Source organism: Drosophila mojavensis, unplaced genomic scaffold, assembly GCF_018153725.1.
Source record: "Drosophila mojavensis isolate 15081-1352.22 unplaced genomic scaffold, ASM1815372v1 contig_136, whole genome shotgun sequence".
NCBI classification, from domain to species: Eukaryota; Metazoa; Arthropoda; class Insecta; order Diptera; family Drosophilidae; genus Drosophila; species Drosophila mojavensis.
The window spans coordinates 20,567,082-20,595,019 of record NW_025318667.1 but is presented as its reverse complement, the minus strand read 5'-3'; the positions used below and the strand labels follow the sequence as shown (position 1 = coordinate 20,595,019).

At 38.7% G+C, this 27,938-nt stretch overlaps 1 protein-coding gene across 1 annotated transcript in view; it reads right to left on the bottom strand.

Annotated features, from left to right (window-relative positions):
• Positions 1-27,697, bottom strand: part of LOC6584364 (homeobox protein cut) — a 90,091-nt gene extending 62,394 nt beyond the window's left edge. The window contains exon 1 of the mRNA XM_044007269.1: positions 27,319-27,697. Coding sequence (XP_043863204.1) covers positions 27,319-27,441 — 123 coding nt within the window. The 5' untranslated portion in view covers positions 27,442-27,697. The remainder of the gene's footprint in view (positions 1-27,318) is intronic.
• Positions 27,698-27,938: the final 241 nt, after the last annotated feature.

Genomic DNA, 27,938 nt, shown 5'->3' with positions numbered 1-27,938 from the left:
AGTTCTCTGCGACACTTGAAGCGAAATCCTGGCTAAAACCTAGAATAAACGAGCACATATGCACACATACACACGTACGTACATATATATGTACATGTTTATGTAAGCACGTGTCCATTGGCGCCGCCCGAAAGCCTCCTCCCAACCCCACACACACACTCGCACACAGACACGCAGCAAGCGATCGACCACATTCCACTCGGTCGGGGGCTGCAAGTCAATATTTAACAGGCTAAGGCTGCCAATGTGTGTATCACACATACTCACACAAGCGCACGCAGCCACACATACGCTACATATACACATCAGCACATATACACACACACACGCATGGGCAGGCGAACGAATCAGCCAGTACAAGTGGCCGTGTGTGTGTGCGCGCCAGTCAATAACATCCAATCAGGTTTGTTAAAAATCTATCTATATATGATGTTCATGATGACGGCGACGCAGTCGATGTCCGCACAAACACACACACACAGACCCACAGTCGCACACATAGGCACTCAAACACAAGAGAGAGCGTCGCTCAACGACAGCGACGTCGACCCCTTGCCAAAGAACTAGCTCAGCTCAGCTCAGCGCAGCTCAGAGTGCAGGATACACTGTCGAACGTGCAGCGCTGCTGACTCGACGCTCCGCCCTGCCCCGCACCCAAGCATCGAGTATGTGTCTGTATGAGTGTGAGTGCGAGTGTGTATGTGTGCGCCTCTTTCATTCATTTGCTCTGGCTCTACGTATCGAACACACATTGAACTCATACACACACACATAGCCAGAGAGACGTATGTGTCTTATCAGCTGCAGCAACGCAGGGCCCGCTCTCTCACTCTCAGCAGCACACACACAAGCAGAGTGTCGTCGCGAGAGCGCAACACAATGCCTGCTCGCTCACTCACTCGCCTGCTGTGACCAACGGAGGCTCGCTCGTTTTCACTCTCTCTCTCACTCGCTCTCACTCACACTCTGTTGTACTCTCGTACGTACGCGCTCACCGCACATTCCACTCAATGGCCCGTTTTGTATTGAGCTTAATTTTCGAGTGCTTTGCTCAGCAGCCACTAAAATTTTATTTTCTTTTATTTGTTGCAGCTGACGATGTTGTTGTTGTTGTTCTTCTTCTTGCTGGTTGCAGTTTCTTGGCCAAAACTTGCAAGCCAAGTGCAGTGCGAGCGAGAGCGACAGTCAAAGCAGGCGTCGCAGCGACGTCGAGGCCTGAGTTTGAGTTCGTTTTCTTGTTGTTTTTGTATTTGTTTTTTTCTTACTTTTTGCTGTCGCTGTTGTTGTTATTGTTATTGTGTTGCTCCTACTTGTTGTTGCTGCTGATTGATTTTCCATAATGTGAGCGCGAGCACCAAATGCGACGCTCTCTAACTGTATATGTAAGCAGTTGCCTGTGTGTGTGAGTGGAAGCGCGTGCATGTGTGTGTGTGTGTGTATGTGAGTATATCGAACGCACAGCCAATAGCAAAAATTTCCAATTGCGTGCGATTTTCCAATCAAAATGGCACAAGCAAAAAAAAAAAAAAAAACGAAGCGAAACGTAAACGACAGCTGCGACGCCGCTGTCAGCGTTGGCAGCGGCAGCGGCAGTAGCAGCGCAAAGGGGCGTATGAGACAACGTACATACACGTGCTTGTGTGTGTGTGTGTGTGCGAGGGATGCAAGCTCACACATACACATATGCGAATAAAATAAAAACGTATAAAAAAAGTAAATATAACAGCAACTCCAGCACTCAAAAACGAATCGATGCGAACGAACGAGCGACCAACCGACCATGCCCAGCGCCCCTCCTCCCTAGCCGCCCACCAATGAAGCATAGACCCTGGAGCCGAGCTGTGCAGCTCTATGTGGCCAGGGCTGTCAGAGGAGTTGGGCTAAGGGTTGATGGTGGGGGTCGCCGAGCGAAGGGAGCGGCACCACGTTGGGTAGCTGGCCGGGCGCATTAACGGGTGGCGCTTCAGCGGCGGGGCCCTGAGGGGGGGGTCCGAGCGCAGCGACTTGTGCGCATCTCTGACATATTTCCAATATCATTGGTCGATAAATACCGAAGCAAACGAATCGAAACGAAACGAAACGTACGAAATGCCAGCAGGCAGGAGCATATAGAGCCCTACACACACACGCACACCCATACATACACTCGGAAAAGGACATTGGGGCGCGTCAGCAAGAAAACCAAAAAAAAAGCAGCAACAAAAAATAAAAGAAATGCGTTAAAAGGAGGCAAACATCGCATCGAGAGGGCTCCTACCGCTTATATTTATGTATATACATATATACAGAGATATATACAGATATATATATATATATATATATATATATATATATGTGTGTGTATATGTGTGACTGTTTGTGTGCGTGTGTGGCACATAGCTTAGTTAGTTGTGGTCTGTGTTTGTAATCATTTTGATTATTGCCAGCGACCTTTCTATGTGATTCTCAGTTGTAGTTTGAGTATTTCAATTCCATTTGAATATTAAATATTTTAAACTAAATAAATGTTTATAGAATATATAGAGTTAAATAAAAATTAGGGAACTTTAAATTTAGTGAATTAAATTGAAATGAATTTTTAGTTTTGTTTAATATACATTTTTTTAAATTTTAATTAATATTAAATTATGTTTCGTTAAATTTATATGTATTTAAATGCAATTTGATAAAATTTAATAGAAGTCTAATCTAAATCTAGATCTAGATTTAAATAAATTTAGATTCAGATAAGTACTTAGCTAATTTATTTTTATTTTCTGTCGATTCCATAATTTTGACCTCTTTAATATGGTCTATATAAAGCTATGCTCTATGAAAAACTAAACGCCTCAAATGCATTACTTAAAGTTTTATTTAGTCTAGGAGAATATTGAAAAATACATAATATTATTCTATAGCTCTATAATCTCAGATCAGTTCAGAAAAATATTCTAAGGATCTAAGGATTTAAAAAAAAGAAAAAGCAAAAGTAGCTGAAAATGAAAAACAAATTAATTTACTTTCTGGTCTCATATTTTCATAGTTTCATTAGAATTGTCATTTACTTCTCAACTCTAGCTATCGATTGCGATGTCTATCGATAGCTGCCAACAAATATCGATTGGCTAGAGTCGAATTGCAGCAAATGCCACAGAAATGCAGCCGGAGCGAGCTGCCAATAACATTCGTTGGCAGACGATGTTCCTGACCTGAGCTATGGTCAGGATCTGGGCGGGGCAGGGCAGGGCAGGGCCAAAGGGGGCGCTAGGGCTCGGCTGGGGCTAGTTGGGAGTCGGTGTCGACGCACTCAGAGCGTCGAATGCGGTGGCTTATGCCTAGCCTGATTGTAAACTTGCTTCACGTTCTCGTCCTGCCAGCTCGTCCTCGTCCTCGTCCTCGTCCTCGGCGTCGCAACGAGCAGAAGTCTGTGTGCAGGACGAAGAATGACGATGACGATGACGACGACGACGACGACAATGTCCTTTCACATTTGTCGTTTTAGCCGAGACGATGGCAGCAGCAGCAGCAGCAGCAGCAGCAGCCGGGCGAACCCTCTAGCTTCCCTCGCAGTCTGCTGTTGGCTGCGCTGTCGCTGTCTCTGTGAGAAGAGCGCCGAATGCTGGGCGGTACGGAAGAAGCAGCAAGCACCAGGGGCGGGCCAGTGGCAGCGTAGGGGATGGAGGGGGCGGGGGGTGTGCGATTTGCTTGTCTGCTACGCTGTCTGCCCGACCCAAACTGCTGCCAATTTTTATGCGCTCCCTATTTTTATCCGAGTTTCGTTTCGTTCGGGTTTCCTTTTTGTTTTGCCTCCTCCTCGTCGTCATCGTCGTCGTCGTTTTCTTTTTTTTTTTTTTTTTTATTCTTTGCTCCCTAGTTGGGAGCAGCCCCCCGTTACCGCCGCCCCTGCTGCTGCTTCCCATTCAGCTGCTGCTGCTGCTTTATTTTATTTCATCTTCACTTTCGGGTTTCTGTCTCCTGTTTTCTTTTTTCGTTTCTTTTTTTTTTGCGCTCTTCTTCTTGTTCTTCTTTTTATTTTATTTTATTTTTTTTTTATGGCCGGCTGCTGTTTCTTTCTGACGCTCGTCGAATGTGTATAGATTTTTCTGGCTGGGTGGCTCCGGCTGTGGGAGGAGCCGTATATTTCGATTCAAGGATATTTCTCAATATGTGTAAAAAGAGAGAATACATATACATATCTAGCTATGTATATATACATACATAAGCGAAATGAAGAAGTGAAAGAAAAGACAGGAAAAATTGCGAAAAGCTCTCAAGAGCTGACTGTGCTGGGCTGGGTGGTTGGGTGGTTGGGTGGATGGTGGATGGTGGATGGGTGGTTAGGGGCACAGCTAGGGAGCCGCTGCTGCTGCTGCTCTCTGTGTCTGTCTCTCTGCGTGTGTGTGTGTGTGTGTGTGTGGGAGTGGTTGGGGGCTGGGCGCCTGGCTGCTGCCTGTACTTGATTGCGCGCGTTAGCTAAAATGAAAATCGAGCAGCAAACGAGGAAAAAAAAGGAAGAAAATCGCGGCATATAAGAAAAATTTATTTCTTTTTCGAGCGCGCAGGATTTCTGCCATTTGTATATAGAGAGCACACACACATACAGCTAGTGTGTGTGTGTGTGTGTGTATATGGATTGCTATGTGGCTGGCATTCTATGCACTAGCAATAAATCGCCTTTGCTGCTGCTGCTACTGCTTACGCTGCTTCTTCTTCCTCTTCTGCTTCTTCTTCTTCTATTTAATAAATGTTACCTTCTCTTCTTTACCTATTACTAGCACTAGCTACCGCTCTCTCTCTCTCTCTTTCTCTTTCTCCCTCGCACTCTCTCTGTCTCTTTCTGCTGCCGTTTCTTCTCTTTTTGTGTGTGTTTTTATATGATTGGTTAGCAATTCATTTTCAAGTGTAGCAAATACACTGAGAAACAAAATCAAATAAGCTTTGCTTATATAAGGAGTTTCTTCCTCTTGTTTTACTTCCTTTTTTGATAAAGTTTTCGTTTTTGGCATGAGCTGCACTGAGCAAAAATACTTAGATAATTTTGTATCTTAGTGTTATAATTATAATTATTATTTATTATAAATATTCAAAAATATTTTAATAAATATTTATATATATCTATTTTCATTATTTACATATTTATATATATATTTTAAGTGTGAACCAAATATATATATATATATATATATATATATATATATATATATATATATATATATATTTTTTTTTTTTTTTTTTTTTCAATGAGCATTTCAATTAGATTTTTTTATATTTTTTCTGGCATGTCGCAATCATAGTTTCTTATATAACAACTATATCTCAGCACACGCACACACACATACACATATGTATATATATATAGTATATATTTGATTTGTATGTTTCTTAGCTTTTGTGCCTTTTGTGTGTTCATCTGCGATCTTAGCTAAACATCCGGTGTTTAACAAACGCACAATGAGAAGCTCCACGAGCTAAGTTGACTTAAATCATCAACATCTCTCTCTCTTTCTCTCTCTCTCTCTCTCTTTCCCTCTCACTCTCTCTCTCTCTCTGTCTCTCTCGCCCTATCTCGTTGGCTGTCTGGCCAGTTAGTCGTTAGTCAGATAATAATCATTAGTATGATCAATTGCGTAGCCAAAATGAGAAGAAGAAGCAGCTGGCGATGATGGGGTCGAGCGAGGGGGCCAGAGGGGGGGGCTAAGGCAGACAACAGAAAAAGTGTTGCGTTTAACTGGTAAATCAGTTTGGGTAGTTAGAGCCGCAGCGGACGTGGCGGCGGAAAGCCACTTAATTGAATTCGATTTGTAGACGCGTTCAAATGGAGCGACTCGACTTGCCATGTCAATGTAGAACAAACGGAAGTCCAAAATAAATTGAAAGCCATCCGCATCAGAGTCCAAGTCCAAAGCCGCAGTTGAAGTTCGTTTGTTGTAGTAGTAGTAGTAGTAGTAGTTGTTGTTGTTGTTGTTGTTGTTGTTGTTGTAGTTGTAGTCGAAGTCGAAATCAAAGCAATCAGCGCAATGAAAACAAAAGGCAAACAAGTCGAACCGTCGAACAGTCAGCCTCAGCTTCAGCTGAAGATTTTTATAGTTGCTGTGTGTGGGTAGCCCCTGATGAAGTCGCCGTCGTCGTCGTCGTCGTCGACGTCGTCGTCATCATCTCGTCTCGCTTCCTGTTTTCATCATAAAAAATCAAAGTAATAATGCGTGTACTTGCGTTTGCCACTTTATAGATTTATTAGGCACACACACACACACTCGCACACACACACACACACACTCGCACACACGCACAGTAATGCCCGCCACATGAGATTTTTATGCTCAACGGAAATTCAAATTAAAAATGCTCCGTAGGGGCAGAGACTCCTGCTCTATATAATACGTACATATGTATGCGGAGTGGTCGTCCCATTGTGGGAGGGGCGGTAGCCTGTGGGCTCAGGGGCTGAATCGCCCCTCAACGCACACACTCACATTATAAGGGCTGGCTGACAATGAAGTCGGAGCATCATTGCAAATGATGCATTCGCTTGTTTTTAATTTGATTTCTCAGTTCAGCTCAGTTTCACAATTTGCATAAGGCGAACAGTTTTTAGGAGAAAAACAACAAAAGCAACAGCAACAACAACAGCAACAACAACGAAACAGACACGAAACTGTACCAAATCGAAGACTCCAAAAAAAAAAAAAAACGAAAGATGCGCGGGCGTGCATATAAATCAAAATGTGGACTTAATGCACAACATTATGATAAATATATATACATATACATATATGTACATATATCTACATGTGTGTGTGTGTGAGTGTGAGTGTGTTTTTTGTTCTGATCGCGTTTCCCGATCGACTTCCTTTTCAGGGGTTGCGCGCATTGCGCAGACGCAGCCGCAGCCACAGCCGCTGCCTAATTAAAGGCAGCATTTTGTTGTTGTTGTTGCTGTTGTTGTTGTGACATGCTCATCATCATCATCAGGCAACATGCAACTTCACACACATCTATTTTTGGTGTCAGGCCAAAAAACACACACACACACACACAAGAATTCGAATTTGTTCTCATGTTTGTTGCGATGATGTCAAAGGTGCGCGGAAATTGTAGCCATTAAGCGATGGGAGCTATCAGAGGGGCAAGATGGGAGCGGGGGAGAGAGAGAACTTATCGATAACACATGTGTGCAACAGTTGACAATTGACAAGCAATAGGAAGTAGCTGCTCAATAAACAAGAAAAGCTGCCTACATCTAACAGTTATCGATTTATAAGAGATCGATAATTGCTATGCATAATAAATGATAATTATCGATATCGCCAAATATACATATTTAATTATTTAAATATATTTATAATCTTTAGAAAGCAATATCTATCGATATATGATGACACTATACCAAATCGATAAATCTATACTATAGATTAATTATAAAAATAATATATAATTTTCATTACTTATATATATGTATATTTAATAAAAGAATTCGAAAAAATATTTCCTAACAATCGATATTCGATTAATATACACTATCGATTAATTTTAGCAAATATATAAGTTGAATGCCTATACATATATATAATATAATAATTATAACATTTCTTATATCTTAACAATCGATAGGTAATTATCGATAAACACAAAATTACTTACGATCTGGTTTTTATGTCAAGAGCGAGATTGGAAGAGTAAACATACCTGTAAGAGACAAAGAAATACATGAATTAGTCAAGCGTAAAACAAACTGAGATTAATCGATTAACAGTTAAGCAATTTATCGGCTACTTAGAGCCGTCCCACGTGCCCTTTGCAGTTGAACTTTGACGCGCGCTCGCATATTTTGTGGCACATTTTTTTGGTCGAGCGCCGGTCGCACGCCCAGCGCCTGCCACAGTATGTGTGTGTGTGTGTGTGTGTGTCTGTCTCTCTGTGTGTGTGTTGGCATTTGTGGATTGTGAAATTTAAGTCAACAGAAGCGAACCCCTTTGAAGCCCCCATGCAGAGCGCTGCTCAAGCCTTTAACGCAAGGGTTAGACCAAAAGCGGCAGATGCCGCTAGACTTTCAATGCGATTATAAAGGCAGGACGAGAGGGAGGGTGCGAGCTGATGATGATGATGAACAAGAAGAAGAGGAAGAAGAAGACGAAGATGTAGTCAGTTTGTTGTGGGCCTTGAAGTTGGTTTATTTGGGTTAAAGCGCTGCCCAACTGTTGCCCCAAAAAACCAGCAACAAGCAACAACAACAGCAACAACAACAGCAACTACGGCACAGACTGTCAGCAGTCAGTGTGGCAAAATGTTCTAATTAAAGCCGGCAGTAAAAAGGCGGCGCACAGTCGAAGAATTGTGCCAAAAGGCGAGGACGACGACGACGACGACGACGACGACGACGGCGATGCCGACGCCGACGCCAGTGTCGGCAGTGAAAAACTAACCTCAGACAACAAACAATAATGAAAATTCTAAGCAGACGACAGCCAAGCACAGAGCGAGCGAGACAGGGACAAGGAGAGCGAGCGAGAGAGTTGGCAAAAAGGAGAGCGCAACGAAAGGAAAACTAGCAAAAAGAAATTAAATTTAAAGAAAAGCGGCAAAAGCGACGTCAAGTTTTGTGTAGCAGAGCGGCAGGCGCACACACGCACACACACATACACAATTAAACACATACACACACACACACAGAGCTCCCTTTGGCAGTTGGCGGCAAAAGTAGCAAAAATTAGTAGCAAAAACTGCCTGCCACACACAGAGTGGGGCAACATTGCAGCCAGAGCTGCTTAGCTGCCAGCTAGCAAAAAGCACACACACACACACACACACACACACACGAGTTGAGCATATTTTTAAGGCATTTCGCTTTGGCTTTCTTAAACTTAGCCAATGGCAGCGGCAGTTGGCTAAAAAGGCTGCCAACAAACGTAACCCACGTCCTTGAGCTTCAAAAATGGCGACAGAGACTCGACTGCTCGACTGTCTCGCTTGCACCCACTCTACACACATATACATAGGCATATTATACATGTACATATATATATATATCGCTTGCTCTGTCTAGCTCTAGGCCTGTCTGTGCTTTAAGACAGCAAGCAACAGTTTAAAATGCGCTGCGAATATTCGTAGCATACATTGAAGCCAACTGCCTGTGTGTGTGTTAGTAGTTTAAAGACTTAAACAGCAGCTGTTGTTAACACACACACACACACACACACACACACCCGCACACACACATACAGACGCACTTTTAATTACGCACGTTTTGCGGCGCAGGCAAAACAAAAATCACAGCCGCAACTTAGGCGCAGTTCCTAGCTTTCTCTCTCTCTCTCTCTCTCGCTCTCGCTCGCCCTCTCACTCTGTCTGTCTGTCTCTAGCTCTCTAGCCGTCTCAAAAAAGCCGCAAAACGCATGTGTTTGGCTGTTGCGTGTATGCAGCACATGTCCTTGAAAGTTTTTGGCATAGTTTTTGGCCAACAAAGCAGCAGCAGCAGCAGCAGCAACAGCAGCCGCAATGTTAATGTGCCTATAACTGTAACTGCCTGTGTATTAGTCTGTCTACGTGCGTGTCTGTCTCTCTTCCTCTGTGTGTGTGTGTGTGTCGGTTAATGACTTGTGTACTATGTGTGTGGCTGCTGCAGCTGACAGTCTGGCAACGCCGTCTCAAATTAAACACTTGAACTATGCGCCTTGACAGCCACTTAAGTGCGTCTGCCCCTACCCCGCTCTCTCCCTCTCTCTCCCTCTCTCTCTGTGTGTGGACTAGTTCCTGTTAAAAACCCGGGTCCGGCTTATCAACAGCCGCCGATCGGCCGTGGAACGCGTCCGCATGATATGACAGAAATTATGACTTCATAATGCTAGAGAGTTGCCCATCAGCGCTCGCTTAACGAGCCATCGCTCGCTCCCGTCTCCTGCTGCCTCCTGCTCCAAGCAGGAGCGACCCTTGGCAGGGCGAAAATTCAATAGAAATCAGCAGCGATAACTAGCCACACACACACACACACGCACACACACACATACCAAAAATTGTAGGCAATTAAAAGTGCGCAAAGTTTTGCCATGACTAAGCGGGAGAGAGTGAGAGAGGGGGGAGAGGAACAGTGAGGGAGTGAGGGCGAGTTCTCTATCGTTTTTGACATTATTTCATAATTAAAGGGGAGCATGCGAGGGGTTTCTCTCCCACTGGATGTGTGTGTGTGTGTGTGTGTGTGTGTGTGTGTGTGTGTGTGTGTGTGTGTGTGTGTGTGTGTGTGTTTGTGACTCCATCCCGATGAGGGTTGCATTATCAGTGCTTTTGCAAATTATGATTGGGGCACATTAAGTCAAGAGGTGTGCGAGTGTGTGGGTAGGGCGCTGGTGGGCGCTGGGTGAGGGGGCGAGGCTCATAAATCTGTTAGTGTGTGGGCACTGATAAACGCCATTAATATGCTTTGATGGCCTATTAAACGTTTAACGGTATATAAAAGTAGTTGCGAGGGCAAACGAGAATGATAAATATATAAATATCTAGCGAATAGAGCAGAAATCAACAGCGAAAACTAATTGGGAATGCATTAGAGTTGACTCTATGAACATGTGGCAACGCTGTAAGGGGAGACAGAAGAGAGCTCTGATAAGAACGAAAGACTACTGAAAAAAAAAAACCCATTTCGAATCGTATTTCGCATTGAAAATTCCAATATATTTTTAGTACAAATTAGCATAAAATTGAGAATATATACGGATGTGTGCAAGATGTGGCAACCATCTATATAATGGGGATTAGCCGGTTGACAAGACAATGAACGGCCACGACGGACGGAACGGACGGAACGGACGTGCCAATAGGCAATCGAATAGCAAACTTATACCAGATCTATATATACAGATCACATATATAGGTATATACATACATATGTATTATATTATTTATGTAGTACATAAGCTGGGCAATTTGCTAAAGAGGCTGATGGTGGTGGGGTAGTGGGGGATGGGGGTGATGTCTGCCCAGCCTAGAGCAATACGAAATCGCGTCTACTTATAAAAAGTTTTTATGACAATGTTGCGTTCTTTTGTTTTGCGCCGTGTCTCATGGCAGATTTTCAATAAATTTTTATACTCGGCCGAAAGCAACAACAACAACAACAAAATAAATAAATAAAAATTTAAAAAAAAAAAGCCAAATTTATGTGGTAAAATTTATTTTCTTGGTCGATCGAAATATTGTGAAATCAAAAAACAAATAAATTAAAAGCCACACAAGAATATATATATGTATATATGTACGTGAGTGTGTGTGTGTGTGTGTGTGTGTGTGTGTATGTCACACACTCGCACAATGGCAGCAATGCGCTCTAGTTCCCAGCAACACACAATGGGGCCTAGCCGCCAGACCCGCCGCACCACCCACCGCACCGCCGCACCACCCGCGCGCACTCCATCCACCTAGACGAAACTATGCCAAATTCAACTGAGAACTTGGTTTCAAATTTATTTTCATTTTCGAATTCAAATTCAAATTCAAATTCTATCGATGTGTGTTGGATATTTTTGATCGAACTGTGGGATTGTCTCGTTCACTGTATTTTTTGTTTTTGTCACAGCTATCTGGCTATCTGTCTCACCCTGGCCGCCCCCCCCTTCGCTCTCTCACTCTCTCACTCTATCTCTGTCCGTCTCGCTAGCTGCCTTTCTCCTTTGATATACGTATATTTAGTACGATATAATACCTTTTAATTTAATATGCAGCTGACGTGCGCTCTATGATGTGGCTGTGGCTCGGCTATCGAACGAGCTATCGAGCAGCGACAGCGACAGCGACCCCGCCCCCGCTCGCTGCCCCTCGCTGTTGCCCACTTCCCTGCTTTTGTCTCCTCTCGCTGTGTGTGTGTGTGTGTGTGTGATGTGATGTGATTTCGTTCGTGTTGTTGTGTTCGAAAATAAAATAAAATAAATCGAAATGACAGATCATTAAAATTTACAACAACACCAAAAAGCAAAGCAAAACTCAGACAGGCAGCAAGTTGTGGACATTATTTTCTGCCCCCCCAAAAACAAAAAAAAAAAAGCAAAATAAAAAAAAAAAAAAAACAGAAAATTAAGAATATAATATGAATATAAGAGTCCCACTTCCCGCCTATCCCTCTCCCTCTGCACCACCCCCGCCCCCGCCCACACTGTCGCCGTCAGCGAGTTATATTTGTCGTTGTCGATCAGTTTTTATGTCGTTCGATATGGCAGAAGCGAAAATTTTTATTAGCCTGCTGTTCCACAATGCCCCCAGTGGCAGCAGTTGCAGTTGCAGTTGCACCCGTCCCAAGTGGACGACGATGGCTGCCAAGCAAGTGCAATTTGTGGTTATGCATGTTTACACATGTTCTGCATTGTGTGCTGCCGCTGCACTTGTCGCTCGCCCTCTCGCTGCATTCGTATTTTGGCCAGCGGAGAGTTTTTGTGTAGACTTTGTAGAGTTTAATCGGATCATGTCAATGCAATAAATGCGCCGCTCAGCACATTTCTATGCATCGTTTTAGCTGGCGATTGAGTGTCGTGTAGAGTTTGTGGAGACTTTGTAGAGTTGTGGTAGATCGTGATTTGAGTGCAACTGCAACGAATTTTCTTTGTTGCGCTCTGCATTATTGATCATAGCTGGTAGTTATTAGTGTAGAGTTTGTGTGTAGAGTTTTCATTTGTAAGCGTTGTAGACTTCATATTTGAGTATGTGAGCTAACTTAGAATTTTTATAGATTTTTATGGAGACTTTGTAGACTGTGTAGAGTTTTGTGTAGAATTTTGTACAGACATTTGGGTGGCGTTTCGTGTAGAGTTTTATGTAGAGTTTGAGTGCTGTTTTCTGTAGAGCTTTGTGTAGAGTTTTTAGACTGCAAGTCAATTGAGCTATGCCTGCAGTTGCATTTAAATTGCTGTAGAGTTTGTAAGCTTTGTAGAGTTCATATTTCTGTATGTGAGCTAAGCTAGAATTTTTATAGATTTTTATGAAGACTGTGTAGAGTGTGAGTTTTCATTGTAGTTAATGTCTAGCTTGTGGAGAGTTTGGAGACTTTCTGAGAAATTGCAATGCAAGCGCCATTGAGTCTTAAGTCTTTGGAGACTTGTGTAGATTCTGTCAATTTGCATTCAAATCACAAATACTGTAGAATTTGTAGACTTTCCCATATGCGTATCTAGATTTTATGCATATGCGCATTTTGCTGCACGTCTCTCAAAGAACTGCTCGATTTTTTCCCGCCTTGTCGAGCTCATAAATTAATAATGGAGGCGCTTGAGAGCCGCCTGTCGCACCAACACAAAACACATTAAAATATGTGCGCGAGTGTGTGTGTGTGTGTGCTGCTGTTTTATTTTATATTTTTTTTTTATACATGTTCTCAGCTACCCGCGAGACACGCCGCATGCAAGAAAATGCATAATATTTACGCCTATAATTTTCCTCTAATATTTTCAACAGCTGACATCGAGTAACACCAAAGACTCGCTAACCGAATGGGTGTGCGAGCAGGAGAGAGCAAGCGAGTGTGTGTGTGTGTGTGAGTGTGTGAGTGTGTGTATAATTGACACTCAATTATTTTAGGGGGAACTTTTGTGGCATTATGCGCTGGCATTATCTGAGCTACTTAGCGGCGTTCAACTGCCACTTGTTGGAGGCCGCCCGCACACACCCGCAACCAAAAACAAAAATTGAACTAGCTAATAATACAACAACAGCAACAACAGCAACAACAACAATAACCACTTGAGCCACACACACAAAAGATTTCCGCTGACAAAAAAAAAAAAAAAAAAAAACAGCAGCAGTTGAAGATGAAAACAACAAAAAACCGAAACGACAAAACAGAAATACCAAAATCAAAAAATATATAGAAGACAACAACAAATACAGACAGCAGCAGCAAAAAAAAAAAAAAAAAAAACAAAAAAACTTATAAGAAACCCCATCAGATGATCTACAAGAGATCTCTTCTCCCTCTCCCTCTCTCTCTCTCTCTCTCTCTCGCGCTCTTTTAAGAAAAATTGAAGCGCGATTGATCACATTGATCGCTCGGCAGTTGCTGCTGCTGCTGCTGCCCGGGCAAGCAAAAGTATTTAGTAAATGACAAGAGCTAACAGAAGAGTGACGGTGGAGGGAAGGGTGGCGGGGTGGAAGGGGGCGGAGGGTCGGGCAAGAGAAGCATTTTGTTTCGCTCAAGTAGTGTCGTCTATGCAGCTGATCTATATAATAATTCATATATGTTTTAAGCATCATCTTGCTGCCATTGAATACAAGAGCTGAGCGTCAAAGAACTTGTCGTCCATACTTCAAAAAGCAGCGTCAGCAGTTTATCATGATCACGATCAAACCAAATGATGACGATGATGATGATCATCATCATCATCAGCAGCAGCAGCAGCAGCAGCAGCAACATCAACGAAAAATTGTGTGGAAAGCAAAGTGATCCGTTTACTGGGCTTTTCAGTTGCCCCTCGTTGTTGTTGTTGTTATTGTTGTTGTTGTTTCTTTTGTGTGAGAATTTCTTGTTTTGTGCATACACATATGTAGGCGTTGCTTTATATTATTATCTGACGATCCGTTTCGATCCGAACTGATCAATCTGTAGCTGCAATGCCTCAATTGCTGTTTCTTAGTAGAGTTCGCTTCTGTTGTAAATCGAAACACTTCAAATATTTTACTTCAACGATCACTTCAGTAGTCAGATGCGATCTATGAGTTGCCTAACGATCGAGCTTTAAGAGTCGACTACATATTTCATAATGCAATTTGAATGTGAAGAGTTTTGTCTTTTGGTTACGATCAGTTTAGTTCCATGAGAACTAAAGTCTAAAACCCTTGACAGATCAGCTAGACGATCAATATTTGACATTATTTGAGTGTAATTATAGGATCTAGTTAAGCTTCAACGATCGTTTAGTCATATCTGTGGAGCATCTCTTGGCATCTCTTGGCGACAACTTTGTGATCTTTAGGGGAGATCAATATGGATCATATGCCAAGAATTTACTAAGAATTCTGAAAGTCTTAAGTGCAAATTGTTGATGTTGCTTAAGAGATCAATAGTGTTGCATGTCACACACACACACACACACGCACACTTGTTTGTCAAGGACTGAGACAGGCAGCTGGAAATGGAGCTGGTAGATGAATGCCAGCGACTGGATATGACATCGAGACATGGCGACTCCACGCGAGTTCCGCACAAGTTGTTGCTGATATGCGATGCAAAGTTTTGTTATGCTGCTGCTGCTGCTGCTGCTGGTGCTGCTGCTTCTTCTTCTTGCATCTACATATATTTATGTGTATACTAAGTGTGTTGGTGTGTGTGATTTTTAGTCAAGCTGCCGCCAAATGCCGTACGGTAATAATTAAAAACATAAAAGGGGGAAAAATGCCACAACAACGGGAATGGGAATGGGAATCGGAATGGCTATGGGAATGGGCACAGAGTGCGAGTGAGAGAGAGAGAGAGGTAGAGGGAAAGACAGTGCTATGTGTGTGTTTGTGTGTGTGTGTGTGTAGGCGCGGGGTAAGTAGCGCATTTTGCCTACTTAATCATTGTCTGAGCGTCTGTGCGTGCAACATGCAGCAGGAGGCGAGAGGCAACTGTTGCTGTCTTGCCTGCTGCTGCTGCTGCTGCTGCTGCATTGCTACTTGATTTGATTTACGCCTGCCAATGCTTTATGATTGAGTGGGGCGAGCACACACACACACACACGCACACAGTCACTCAGAGGCAGGAACAAACAGCACACATAAATATGTTTTTATTTTACATGCGCTCCCTCTGCTGCGCTGTCAATGATCGCGCATATGCCGCAGATATATTTTAGATTTATATAGTTTCTGTGTCTGTGTCTGTGTGTGTGTGTGTGTGTTTGTCTTTTTTTTTACTCCACTCTCATTTTAATATTTTTACGTCTGTTGCGTCGCAATGAGCCGCAGCAAAGTCCACGAGAAAAAAATAGAGAACTATCTAACAGCTGTACAGATACAGATATATATATATATATATACCTATATCTGGCTAGAATTACCAGCAAAAAACTACCAAAAAAAAAAGGGTCGTGTTTTTTTAATTTCCCTCCCAAAAAAAAGAAAAACCGGCAAATGTGTAGGGAAAAAAAATTAGTTGTATTCCAGGCTAATGGGCATAAAATAAAATTGTGCGCAGCTCATTGAATAAATCAAACTCATTTGCATACGACTGATAAATTATGGCGCACAGACAATTGACAAACTGACAAAGTGCGAAGCTGACAAACTGAGAAATAGAGACAAACCTAGTTATTGTTGTTGTTGTTGTTGTTGTTGTTGAGAAACCCTTAAGCAATGGTAATGCAACCTCCCCTGGCTGCTGCTGCTGCTGCTGATGATGAACCCTTTGAAGAACCCGTCCAGTTCAACCCCACTGAACTGGTCAATGAGCAGGACGCGCCAGGCCGTAGATTTGATTATCACAAATAGTACCTGAAATCGAACGCTGAAACCTCTCCCAGCTCTCAACTCAGCTCGACAGATCGACGTAACAGATAGAAACAAGTTTTACGATTTCGCGTCATTTCGTTTCGTCTCGTTTCGTTTGGTTTCGTTTAGTTTCGTTTTCAGCTGAGACATGAGATATGCTTCGACCAACAATTTGACACTCTGATAAAGAACAAACTGAAGAGGAAAAGAAGCGCGCAGCCAGGTGACCACAAATGGGCAACATCAACAAATTGCATGCCCCAAATGTGTGATACACAAACCAGCTGCAAATTGGCTTAGTTCGCACAACTTCTAAATGTATTCCCTCTCTCTCTCTCTCTCTCTCTCTCTCTCTCTTTCGCTCTCATTCTTTGCACACTTCTTTTTCGTTTCAATGTCAAACTATTGAAATTTGACAAAGAAATAATTGAAATGAACTTTGCTGAAATTGAATTAGTATTCAAGCCGAGAAGTTGCTAGAAAACTAGCTATGATTTGGCTTATTTACAGCTAAAAACTTAAAGACTTTTAGTTAAGTATATGATTAAGATAAGCTGGCTATGATATAGTTTTTTCAAGTAATGACTTAGACTTATCTATCCCATATACTATTTCTATCTATTCTTTCTTCATTTATCTTTTATCTTTATATACCATACAGATCTATGCATCCTACCCATATCACTCTATACTATTTCCATCTATCATCTATCTATCTATACTACACTGTACTATATCTATCTTTACTAGCTATCATCTGGTATATGATATCATCATATCATATCTACCCATATTAAGCCAATCTCTTCTACATCTATCTCATATAGTTCCATTTATGTTTCCATTTAAAAACTGCTATAAAATTGTTAACTCTTGACTAAAATTATCCAATACAAACACCAAAAATTTGTCTATAACATCAAATACAGCACTCAAACTAAACACAAAACAAAATAAATAAAATAACAAATTTGGGAAGCAAAAAGAAAAAAAAAAAAAAATGAAAAAAAGTATTGCAAATCGCAAGCACTCAAAGTCAAAGCAAATTATATTCTAAACTAATTTTCATGTCGTGCCAAAAATAATAAAAACAAGACAGAGCGAAAGAGTAAGAGGAAGCGATAGAGAGAGAGAGAGAGAGAGAGAGAGAGGGCTAAAGGAAGCTACAGCTATGAGCTTGCATAGGGAAAACTAAATTTTGATACGGCAATACATATATACATACATACATACATACATATTTATATAGGAATGCACATTTTTCGGGAGGGGCCTTGGGGTTGGCGGGAAGCGGTGGGCGGCACAAAGGCAACAACTTAATTAAAACATCAATAAAAAATTGTAAAAACACGACAACGCAACGCGGGCGGCTGTAAAACTGTGCGCAAATGATTTTCATGCAAAATTGAAAAGCGAGAAAAACTGAAAATAGCTAAAAATTGCAACTAAAAAAGAAGAAGAAGAAGTAGAAAGTGATGGGGAGCGCAAATAATATGCAAACGGAATGACATGAAATGGAATGCAGCAATGGGCAGATAAGGAGACAGCCAGAGAGACAGAGAGACAGACAGAGAGACAGAGGGACAGCCAGTGCAAGATATTTGCGCACAGTGCTGTGCCTTAATGGCTGTACGGGGCCTCTATATGTCGGTGCCTGCATATGTATATGTATATGTATATGTATATGGGTAATCCTTGATCCCCCCACCGAGCTGCCAATAATGATGATTCCTTTTTAATGTGCGCTCCTCGGGCGTTGGTCATTATTCAACCGAGCTGCCCAGAGCGGGGCTCTTTGCGGCGATGAGGCGGGGTGGGTCGGGGAGGGGCGGTAGGTAGGTTGGGTGCTGATTCTGTTGGAGCTTTAGCATCGTGTATCGATCACAAATGTTGCCAATACGCACAAACCGAGAGCCAACAACAACAACAACAGCAACAACAACAACAACAAGCTGGCCAGACCAACAGCACTCAAAACTCATCATCATCAGCGCTGTCTAGAGGATCTCTCTCGCTTTATTTTTGTTGTTTTATGTTTTTTATTATTATTATTTTTTATTTCGTTTAATTTTTTTTGTTGTTTTTTTTTTTTTGGTTTCAGTGTTGCTCTTTAAAGGGGCGTGCACAAAATGATATTTTATTCAATATCCTCGGCGAGCGGTTGAGTGAACGATTTGTCCTTTTCAGGCAGCTGGGAAAACTGTGTGTGTAGGAAATCAAATTGATGGCCAGACATACAGAGTGCCTGCCAGACAGATAGACAGTGAACGAGTGAGAGAGAGGGAGAGGGGGGCGAATGAGTGAAAGAGATGGTGGGCGAGAGAGAGAGAGAGAGAGAGAGAGAGAGAGAGAGAGCACAGCCTGAAATTAAAAACTCATAAGATATCGACTGATATATTGAGCTGCACAAATTACTGACAACTGAAGATGAAAGACTTGGCTCGCTCGCTCGCTCGCTCGTTGCGGCCGTCGACTGAAATATTGTTAAGAATGGGGCAAGCAGGCGGCGGCAGCTAAAAAGATTTTCAAGACAGGTTTGCAGTTGCACACACAAACACACACACACACACGCACACGCATACAGTGGGAGCTATTTTCATTTATATGTATTCGGCTTGCATATAAAAAGACAATTAGTTGTTATTAAGTTGTACACACAAAAGCCGTTGAATCTCCTTTTCAACTCTATAAGCATTCAGTTAGCTCTCTTCCTCTTGCTCTCTGCCTCTCTTTATCTCTGCCTCCCACCCATTCATCTCTCTTTGTGTGCCTTTTTTGGCTATAGATGTGAAATTAATGATGAGCAATGACAATGACAATGAGATTAAGCGCGAACAGGCAGCAAACAGTGCTTTCGATAACTTGTTATGGAAGTTATCGATATTACAAAAAACGATAAGTAAAGAGCCTATAGTAACTTGAGTAAGACAAAAACTGCAAACATAATGCAGACGAAATGTACATACATTTATCGATAATATATCGATAACTTTTAGTAGTATGCATATTTCAGAAAATGATATGAAGATACTTTAAACAAAAAACCACGACAGCAAGCATAGCTTACATTATATTAAACATGTTAATCGATAAATATATCGATAACACTTTAGTTCAATGCGGCTCTCACAATTATATAAGAAGGCCTTTAAAGTGCCGAGACAGCTAACATAGCTTCGACTAAACATTAAACACTTATCGATAGAGATAAATCGATAATTTATTGCTCAAGTAAATTGTTCAGTCAGAGAGTCTGATCTACATCTGATCTGCTTCACACACAACACCACGCTCGCTCGCTCGCTGATCGATTAATCGATATACCATATACATATATGTATTTCTGTTTAGTTTTAGTTCCTCTCTCTCTCTTTTTGGACATGCTTAACATGCCGCAGCAGATATGATCGCATCGAGCTGTCATTTCATATTGGATTGGATTGACCGGACAGGCAAATGCTTCAATTAGCCGGGGCCAGAGCTATTAATAATTAATAGTCGAGCCAAGCCGAGCCACGGCGAGGCGAGGCGAGGCGATGTGAGTCGAGTCTAGCTAACCGGAAAAGCAACAAATACAACAGTGCACAAATAATGGTAATAATCATAATAATAAAAATTGATCAAGAGTCAGGCAAGTTATCGCACACACACACACACACACACACACACACATGGTTCATGAACTCAATTTTTAATAATAATTTTTTGTTCAAATGATTTTTATTTCACATTATTAGAGGCATGCCAAAGTTTTTCCCTCGCCCCCGCGTCTTCCAGTTTAATTGTTCGATTTTAAGTTTTTTTTTTTGTTTTTTGTCGCTGTTATAGATACACATGTTGTTGTTTTTATTGTTGTTGTTGTTGTTGTTGTTGTTGGCAGAGGCTGCGTGGTTTTTAATTTCCGTGCTGACAAATTAATTTAATTATATTAACATATCTCCAGCGATCGAGCGATTGAGCGTTTCAAAATATGTATGTCGCTATGTGTGTGTGTGTGTGTGTGTGTGTGTATATGTGAGTGTGTGTATGTATATATATATATATTTTTTTTTTCTACATCTATAAAACAGCTAGCAATATTCAGCTTCGCTTCGTTTCAATTCGATTCGTGTCAGCTAATATATATCTATATGTATACATGTCTCTCTCTGTATATGTGTTTGTGTGTGTGTGGGTGTTTTTTTTTTTTTTTTTTTTGTGTGTGATTTTTAACCCTTGGGCTGACTCATTAGCTGCTCGCCGGCTGCTTGGCCCGGGCCACCGTAAATTGCACTTAAAACGCTAAAAATTATATGACACACGCTGCTGCCGCCGATCTCAATCTCTATCTATAACTGTTTATCTGCGTATCTGTGTGTGTGTGTCTCTCTCTCTATATGTGTGCGTGTGCGTGTGTAGCTAACAGCTTAAGCATGCAGGACAACCCTTGCGATGGCTGCTGCTCATTTAGGGCATATGCAAATGGCTTTTGAGAACTTAGCCGAGCGACCGCCATATTTGAAATAAACTTTAAAAAACTATCAAACACCAAGGTTAGTGCTGCTAGTGGTGGTGGTGGTGGTGGTGGTGGTGGTGTCGATGGTGGTAGCTGATGCAGGAGCTCTCGAACCGGTTTCGATTTGATTAATATCCCCCCTCGAAAACCCAAAAAAAATTCAAAAATTCAAAACACAAATCCCGAAATAAAAAATCGAAATTGAAAAAAAAAAAAAGCAGAAATGATATCAAATAAACGAAAAGCCAAACACAAATGCATTTCGGCAATTAAAAAAGGACAGCAAAGAGACATTACACTGTTTTAAGGGAAAACATGAATGATATACATACATACATATATATATATATGTACATATATACAGTAGAGCCCGATAAATCGAAATGGCAAGGGGATCAGTTTTTTTTTTTTCGTTTTACACAGAAATTAAAATTTTCGAGAATTATTGAGAACAAATTTATTTTTCGATTTATCGATTTAGCGGGGTGCGAATTATCGAGACTCGACTGTATATACATACATACATATCTCCCTATCCATATACCTATGGTATACTCATTACACATACGTGAATGAGTATAAAAAGTTTACCTATTTTTATAACAAATGAAATATCTTTGAAGAAATGAATACAATAAATTAATTAAATAACTATTTACATACACAATAAAAAAAAAAACTTTCAGCATTTTCTCAGCAAACTCAATTTTTGCATTTCTTTTTCTACTTAAAATAATCCTGTAGCTTACAGCGTATGTATAAGTCGAGCATAGACGATTGTCTCTAGTTCTGCGCTTCTTTTTTTTTTTTACTTCTTTTTTTTCCATTTCAGTCAGCAAAAATCACGAAAATCATGAAAATCGACCAAAGTTTTTCTTTTTGTTTTTTTTTTTGCTTAGTCAAATGAGAGCAGCTTCTTCTTTTTAGCAAATTCAAATGGGTCAAGTTTATAGATTGCATTGCGACCGGGTTTTCGATTTTTTTTTTTTTTTTTAATTTTTTTTTTTTTTTTACATTTAGCTTTTAAATTTGGGTTTTTCTTTTGTGTTGCTTTGCGAATCGAAAATACGGAAATGATTGCGCGCTAGTTATATATGTATATATGGGTAGCTCTATATAGATGTCGATATGTATATGTGTACTATATGATTTTATAATTTTTGCTAATCTGGCAATTTGTTGTTGACGTCTTCGATGGCTTTACGAATTGGTGCCAATTTATATAGATAAATATGGCGTGTGTACTTGAAAGTCAAAGAAGTTGACACAGAGAGCGAGAGGGAGAGAGAGGGAGAGAGAGAGGGAGAGAGTAGGAGATGGAGAGAGCGCGCGCTAGAGTTAGCGCAATTTGGACAGCTGTCGCAGTTGTTGTTGTTGTCGCTGTTGTTGTTGTTGTTGCTGTTGCTGTTGTTGTTGTTGCTGTTGTTGTTGTTGCTGTTGTTAACTTGGTTTTATTTGCTTTCTGCTGTCTGTTAATTATTTAATGAACTTCTATTTTTGGCCTTACAAATGAATATGTTTAACTGATGGCAGCCGTCTCGCTCGCACACTCGGCTCAGCCCGTTATTTATGATTACACAATTTGGCTTGTCAATGATATTTATGGGCTCAGATTTTCGTCTACTTATGGCAACTCTCGAGCGCTCTTATCGCTGATAAGCCCAAAAATTAAGCTAAGATCTTGTTGAATTTGCCGATGAGATCACTTCAATATACGCCAACACGTACACGTACACACACACACACACACATGTATATATGTATATATACACTGAGCGCACTTCCAACTCCTACTTCAACTCAACTTTGGATCACACTTGAAATCGATCTGTGTCTAATTGCCTTACACACACACACACACACACACACACACCTTATATATACACCTATATCTATATCTTTGTCTTCCTCATCATCATCATCATCATCATCATCTGCTTTGGCCAAGTTACTTAGTTTTTGCCTCGATTCTTCAAACACATCTCATTTTGTTATTATTTATACTTTTTATTTTTCACCCAGCAGCTGCCATTAATAACAAATCAAATGCTCGTTAACAGCGCTCGCTGCGCTCCAAAATTCTGCGAATCAATCGAAAAACTAACAAAATGAAGCAAGCGCAAGAAAAGATTTTTCAAAATTATTTCGTATACTCTTTGGAGCAAGCGAAAAGCCATTTAAAACTCAAGTTTATTTTTACTTGACTTAACCTAAACTTAAACACAAATAAATCTAAGGCAACGCCGAATTCGATTTGTAATTTAATGTCAAAGAAAAAGGTTTTAAATATTAAATAATTTAAAATATTTTTGATTTTATATAAAAAAGATAAACAAATTAAAAAAAAAAAAAAAGGTTCTTAAAAAATATTTGTAGTTTTTAATTTAGCGAATTTATATAGAAAGAAATCTTTTTTCTATTCAATTAAAGCTCCAATAAAATATAACAAATTAATAAATAAATAATAAGAATAATATAAATTACCTTTCATATATTAAAAAAAAAATTTAATTCACAAATACATCAAATATTATTAATAATGATAATTATACCTTAAGTCGATTTAAAATAAGAAATTAATTTATTTTTATTTTATTTTATTTTTTTTAATTTGTAATAATATTTTGAATAATATTTAATTATTTTAATTATGTATTTGAATTAATATTTTTGTATCCTACTTATTTTTTGTTTATTTTTATATAGATATTTTCATTTATCTCTATATTTTTCTCACTTTTTTCTTCACTTTGAGATACTTTTTGGTTATTTTTTTAGCTCTTTCTGAGATACTTTTGTGCTTAGACCTTAAGAACTTCGGTGAGAGTGCACTATGTTCTATACTGTATGCAACACTTGGCAATTCCTGCCACAAAACGGGGCGTGGCAGCCCCAATTGGTTTTGCTTATTTAAGTTTTATTGATTGCGCCTCGCTGCTGCGCTAATTGCGGATCGCATAGATCAACACGGATCCTAGCAGAGATGTAGACAGATGGAGAAGATATACATATATACACATTTCTATCAGATTTATATATATATATATATATATATATATATATATATATATCTGTTTAGCTGTGTGTTCATAAATATTTGCATTTGTATTCAATTTCATGCAAGCATGCAAAAAAAAAATAAAAAAAAAAATTGAAGCAAATTCCGACGGCAAATCACTTAGACATAAATGCCGATATAGACAGTTGGACAGACATGTATGTATGTATGTATGTATATATGTATGTATGCATGTATAGCTGCATCGATAATGCATTAACTAGTTAAACAATATGCCTAGTCATTGACTATATATATGTATATTCTAACAATATATATACATATATACATATATATATATAACGATTTAGCGACTCGTCGCCGTCAATGTAAATTAATTGCAAAGATATTTTCTAAGAATTTCTTTAGCTGCTGCTGCTGCTTCTTCTTCTACTTGTTGTTGCATTCTGCGAATGTTGTGTGTGCGTGCATGTGTGTGTGTGTGTGTGTGTGTGTGCAGTCATAATGCTTGCAACATTTGCCACTGCAGCTGGCTTAAGATTTTTATTCGATTTCATGCTGCATCCAATTAGAAGGCAGACAAACTCCAATTAAGATATAGATATAGATGGATATAGATAGATGGCTATATAGATGTATAGATGCGCACATATATGCATCTGAATATATACATATGTATATATGTATGTATATATATAGCTATATGTCTCCGCTGTCTGCCAACTTGTTGTTGTCTTTGCTGGAGTTGCAAAGTTTTGGCATTTGGCCAAAAATTTGTCGTCTGGCTGCAATTCATAATCATCATCATCGTCATCATCATCATCATCATTAGTGTGCTGATAATAATGATGATGCTGATGAAGAGGCTGCTGATCTGCATGTCTGTGTGTGTGTGTGTGTGTGGGCTGGCCATTAGCAGCGATCAGCTAAAGTTCGCTTAAAGGAAACAAAAAACAATTCAAGCCGAAAATTGTTATTGTTGTTGTTACATTTTGTAAACAAATTTTCAGAAATCAATAAAAAACAACAATTGGCACAGACACGCAAACTCAATTAGTTGCAGATGAATTACAAAAACACAAAGCGCAAAAACAAATGAAAAAATGGAAAACTGAATTTAAAAAAAAAAAAAATGAGAAATGAAAAAATGAAAAATGGAAAACGGAAAATTGCATTGCAAATAATTTTCATATTGTTTGTTTTGTTTACAGCTAAGTGTGGGAGTTTTGCACGTATTTGCCCCGCATATAAATATAAATACTAATACATATATACATATGTGCATAAATATATACATACATATATATACATATATGTATATTTGTTTCGTTTCTTGTTGCACTTGTCAATAATGTCACAGGTGGTTAAAATGCCTAACAGTTATTTGTTCAAATTCTAATCAAATTATATTAGAAAAGAGAAAATAAAAAAATTAAATGATATTTTGGTTAGAAATATTTGCAAACTAAATAAGTTCAATTGTAATTTAAAAAATATAATTATATATTAAATTATTTTTATTTAATATATATTTATATTTGTTATATTCATTTATTATTGTCATTAATTAATATTATATATATTGATATTTGATGATTTATATGATAATTTATTTAATAAATATAATTAACTTTACATATTTAACTAAGTTTTTCAAAAGTTTTTAATTTCATTTAAATATAAATTTATAAATTTTCATTACTATTCAATTATTTATACTTGAATTTTATAAACACTTTTCTATTCCATTTCAGCTGATAGAAATTTCAATTCAATTTGTTTTGATAAATATTTATGAATTGCATGAAATAGTTAAATATGATTAAATAGTCATTGCTTCTGATAAATAAATAATCAAATATATAATATATACAATATAGTATAATATAATAAAATAAAACACGCACGCATATTGTATATATTACATTAGAATAATAAATTTAAAAATTATACTTCATTAAATATGAAATATATTATCAGTATAAAGACATTTTTTTTTATTAATTTATTATATATTTTCAATACTACAATTAATAATAAATAAATATTTATATAGAACTAATTACTTTTAATACATAATTATTTTTATATAGTTATTACTATTTATTAAATATCAAATATTCATATATTAAAACTTATCTTTCACATAAAAACACGAAGAGCCAAGTGAAAAAATGTCATAATTAAATAACAAACAATAAATGAATAGATGCAATTACAAAATTAATTGATTTTTAGTTAAGTTAAAGTAAATATTAATCAAATTCAAATAATCTTAGAATTCACTTAAAATTGTTTTTTTTTTTAATTAATTAAATTGTTTGCAAAGCTAATTAAGTTTCAACAAATGGGCGAATATTTTTGTTCTTCTTTATAAAGTATTTTATATTATATAAAAAATAAAAAAAAATGTTTTTTTTATATATATAATATATATATATATATTTTTTTTTTTTTTCGTATTTATAAAAATAAAAATATTTGCCCATTTATTTAATATCTCTAAATTGTCTATAAGGACTTAGCTTCGTTCATTTTTTTCATTATTATTTCTCGCAATTATATTTCTAAATATTTCTAAAACATCTCTAAAATATCTCTAAAATATTCTCTGTTAATTTGCATGATTTCGTTGTAACTTGGGAAGAACTTTGCAGCTTATCAAAGGGAAATTCTAGAGCAAGTGCTTAGGAGAAATACCCAAATGATAGCTTTATATATATATATACATATGCATATATATGATAAACATATTATATATTATATACATATCTAAATAGACTTGGACTCTTTTCAGTTGAGTTTTAGCGTTCAAGCATTTTAATTAGTTCTTAAGCTCTTAACTTGATGGATTTTCGCCTGATTGACATAGAGCGACAAAGACTTTGTTTTCGAAACTTTTACAACACTAAATTGCCTTTAAATATATGTATATAAGCCACACATATATGTAAATATGTATATATAGGCATGTAAATAGGCAGCTCTATATATAATATATACATACATAAATCTAAATAGATTTTCAGTTGGGGGAAAACAACTTCACACACTTGCAACATGGAGTATATATAATATATACATATATATATATATATATATATATACTATAGCCCATATATGAGCCCGCATCGAGCACTTGACAACACTAGAGAATCTGTCAACATATACACATAACTCTCCTATAGCCCATATGCCCTACGTATATATTGTAATACATATATATATATGTATATCAATCATATATATATGTTTATATATTCAGTTAAATTTCTTATGGAAACACTTGCAACACACACTAGTAACATTTCGCCATTTGGCAACACTGAGAAGGCAGGCGCTTGGGCCAATTGTGATTGAGCTGAGGTGTTTGGTACTCGCTTACCTGTTGCCAAAATTGTGCCAATAAATAAATTTGCTCCTTTTTGAAAAACCAATCGTTGATTGATTGAACAGCCGTCAGATCCATATCGGCTGTCCCAGCGGCTTGTGGCAATGTTGGCTGCATTCGTGGGCTGTCTGTATGAATTGTTGTTTGTTGTTGTTTGTTTGTTGCTGTTGTTGTTTGTTTTGTTTACTATTGTTGCTGCTGCTGCTGCTGTTGCTGCTGCTGCTGTTGCGGCATTTGTCGAGGCATCGAGAGACAGACTTGGCGCAGCCTTGCAACAGCAATTCAATCCTTTTGCGTTTCTTCTTCTTCTTCTTCTTCTTTTGGTTAGTATTGTTAACTAATTTGCTGTTGTCGTTATTGTTGTTAGTTTTGAGTTAAGACACATTCACATTCACACAGACACATATACGCACACACACAGAGACTTTGTTGTTGTTGTTGTTGTTGTTTTGCTTTTGGTTTTACGTGCTCAAAAAAATTCATAAATTTTATTAAAAATTTCTTGTTTAACTTTTTGATTTGTTTTCGTTGTTGTTGCTGTTGTTGATGCTGTTGTTGCATTGGCTATGTTGTGTCTTGACACACACACACACAGACACCTGCACACACATAGA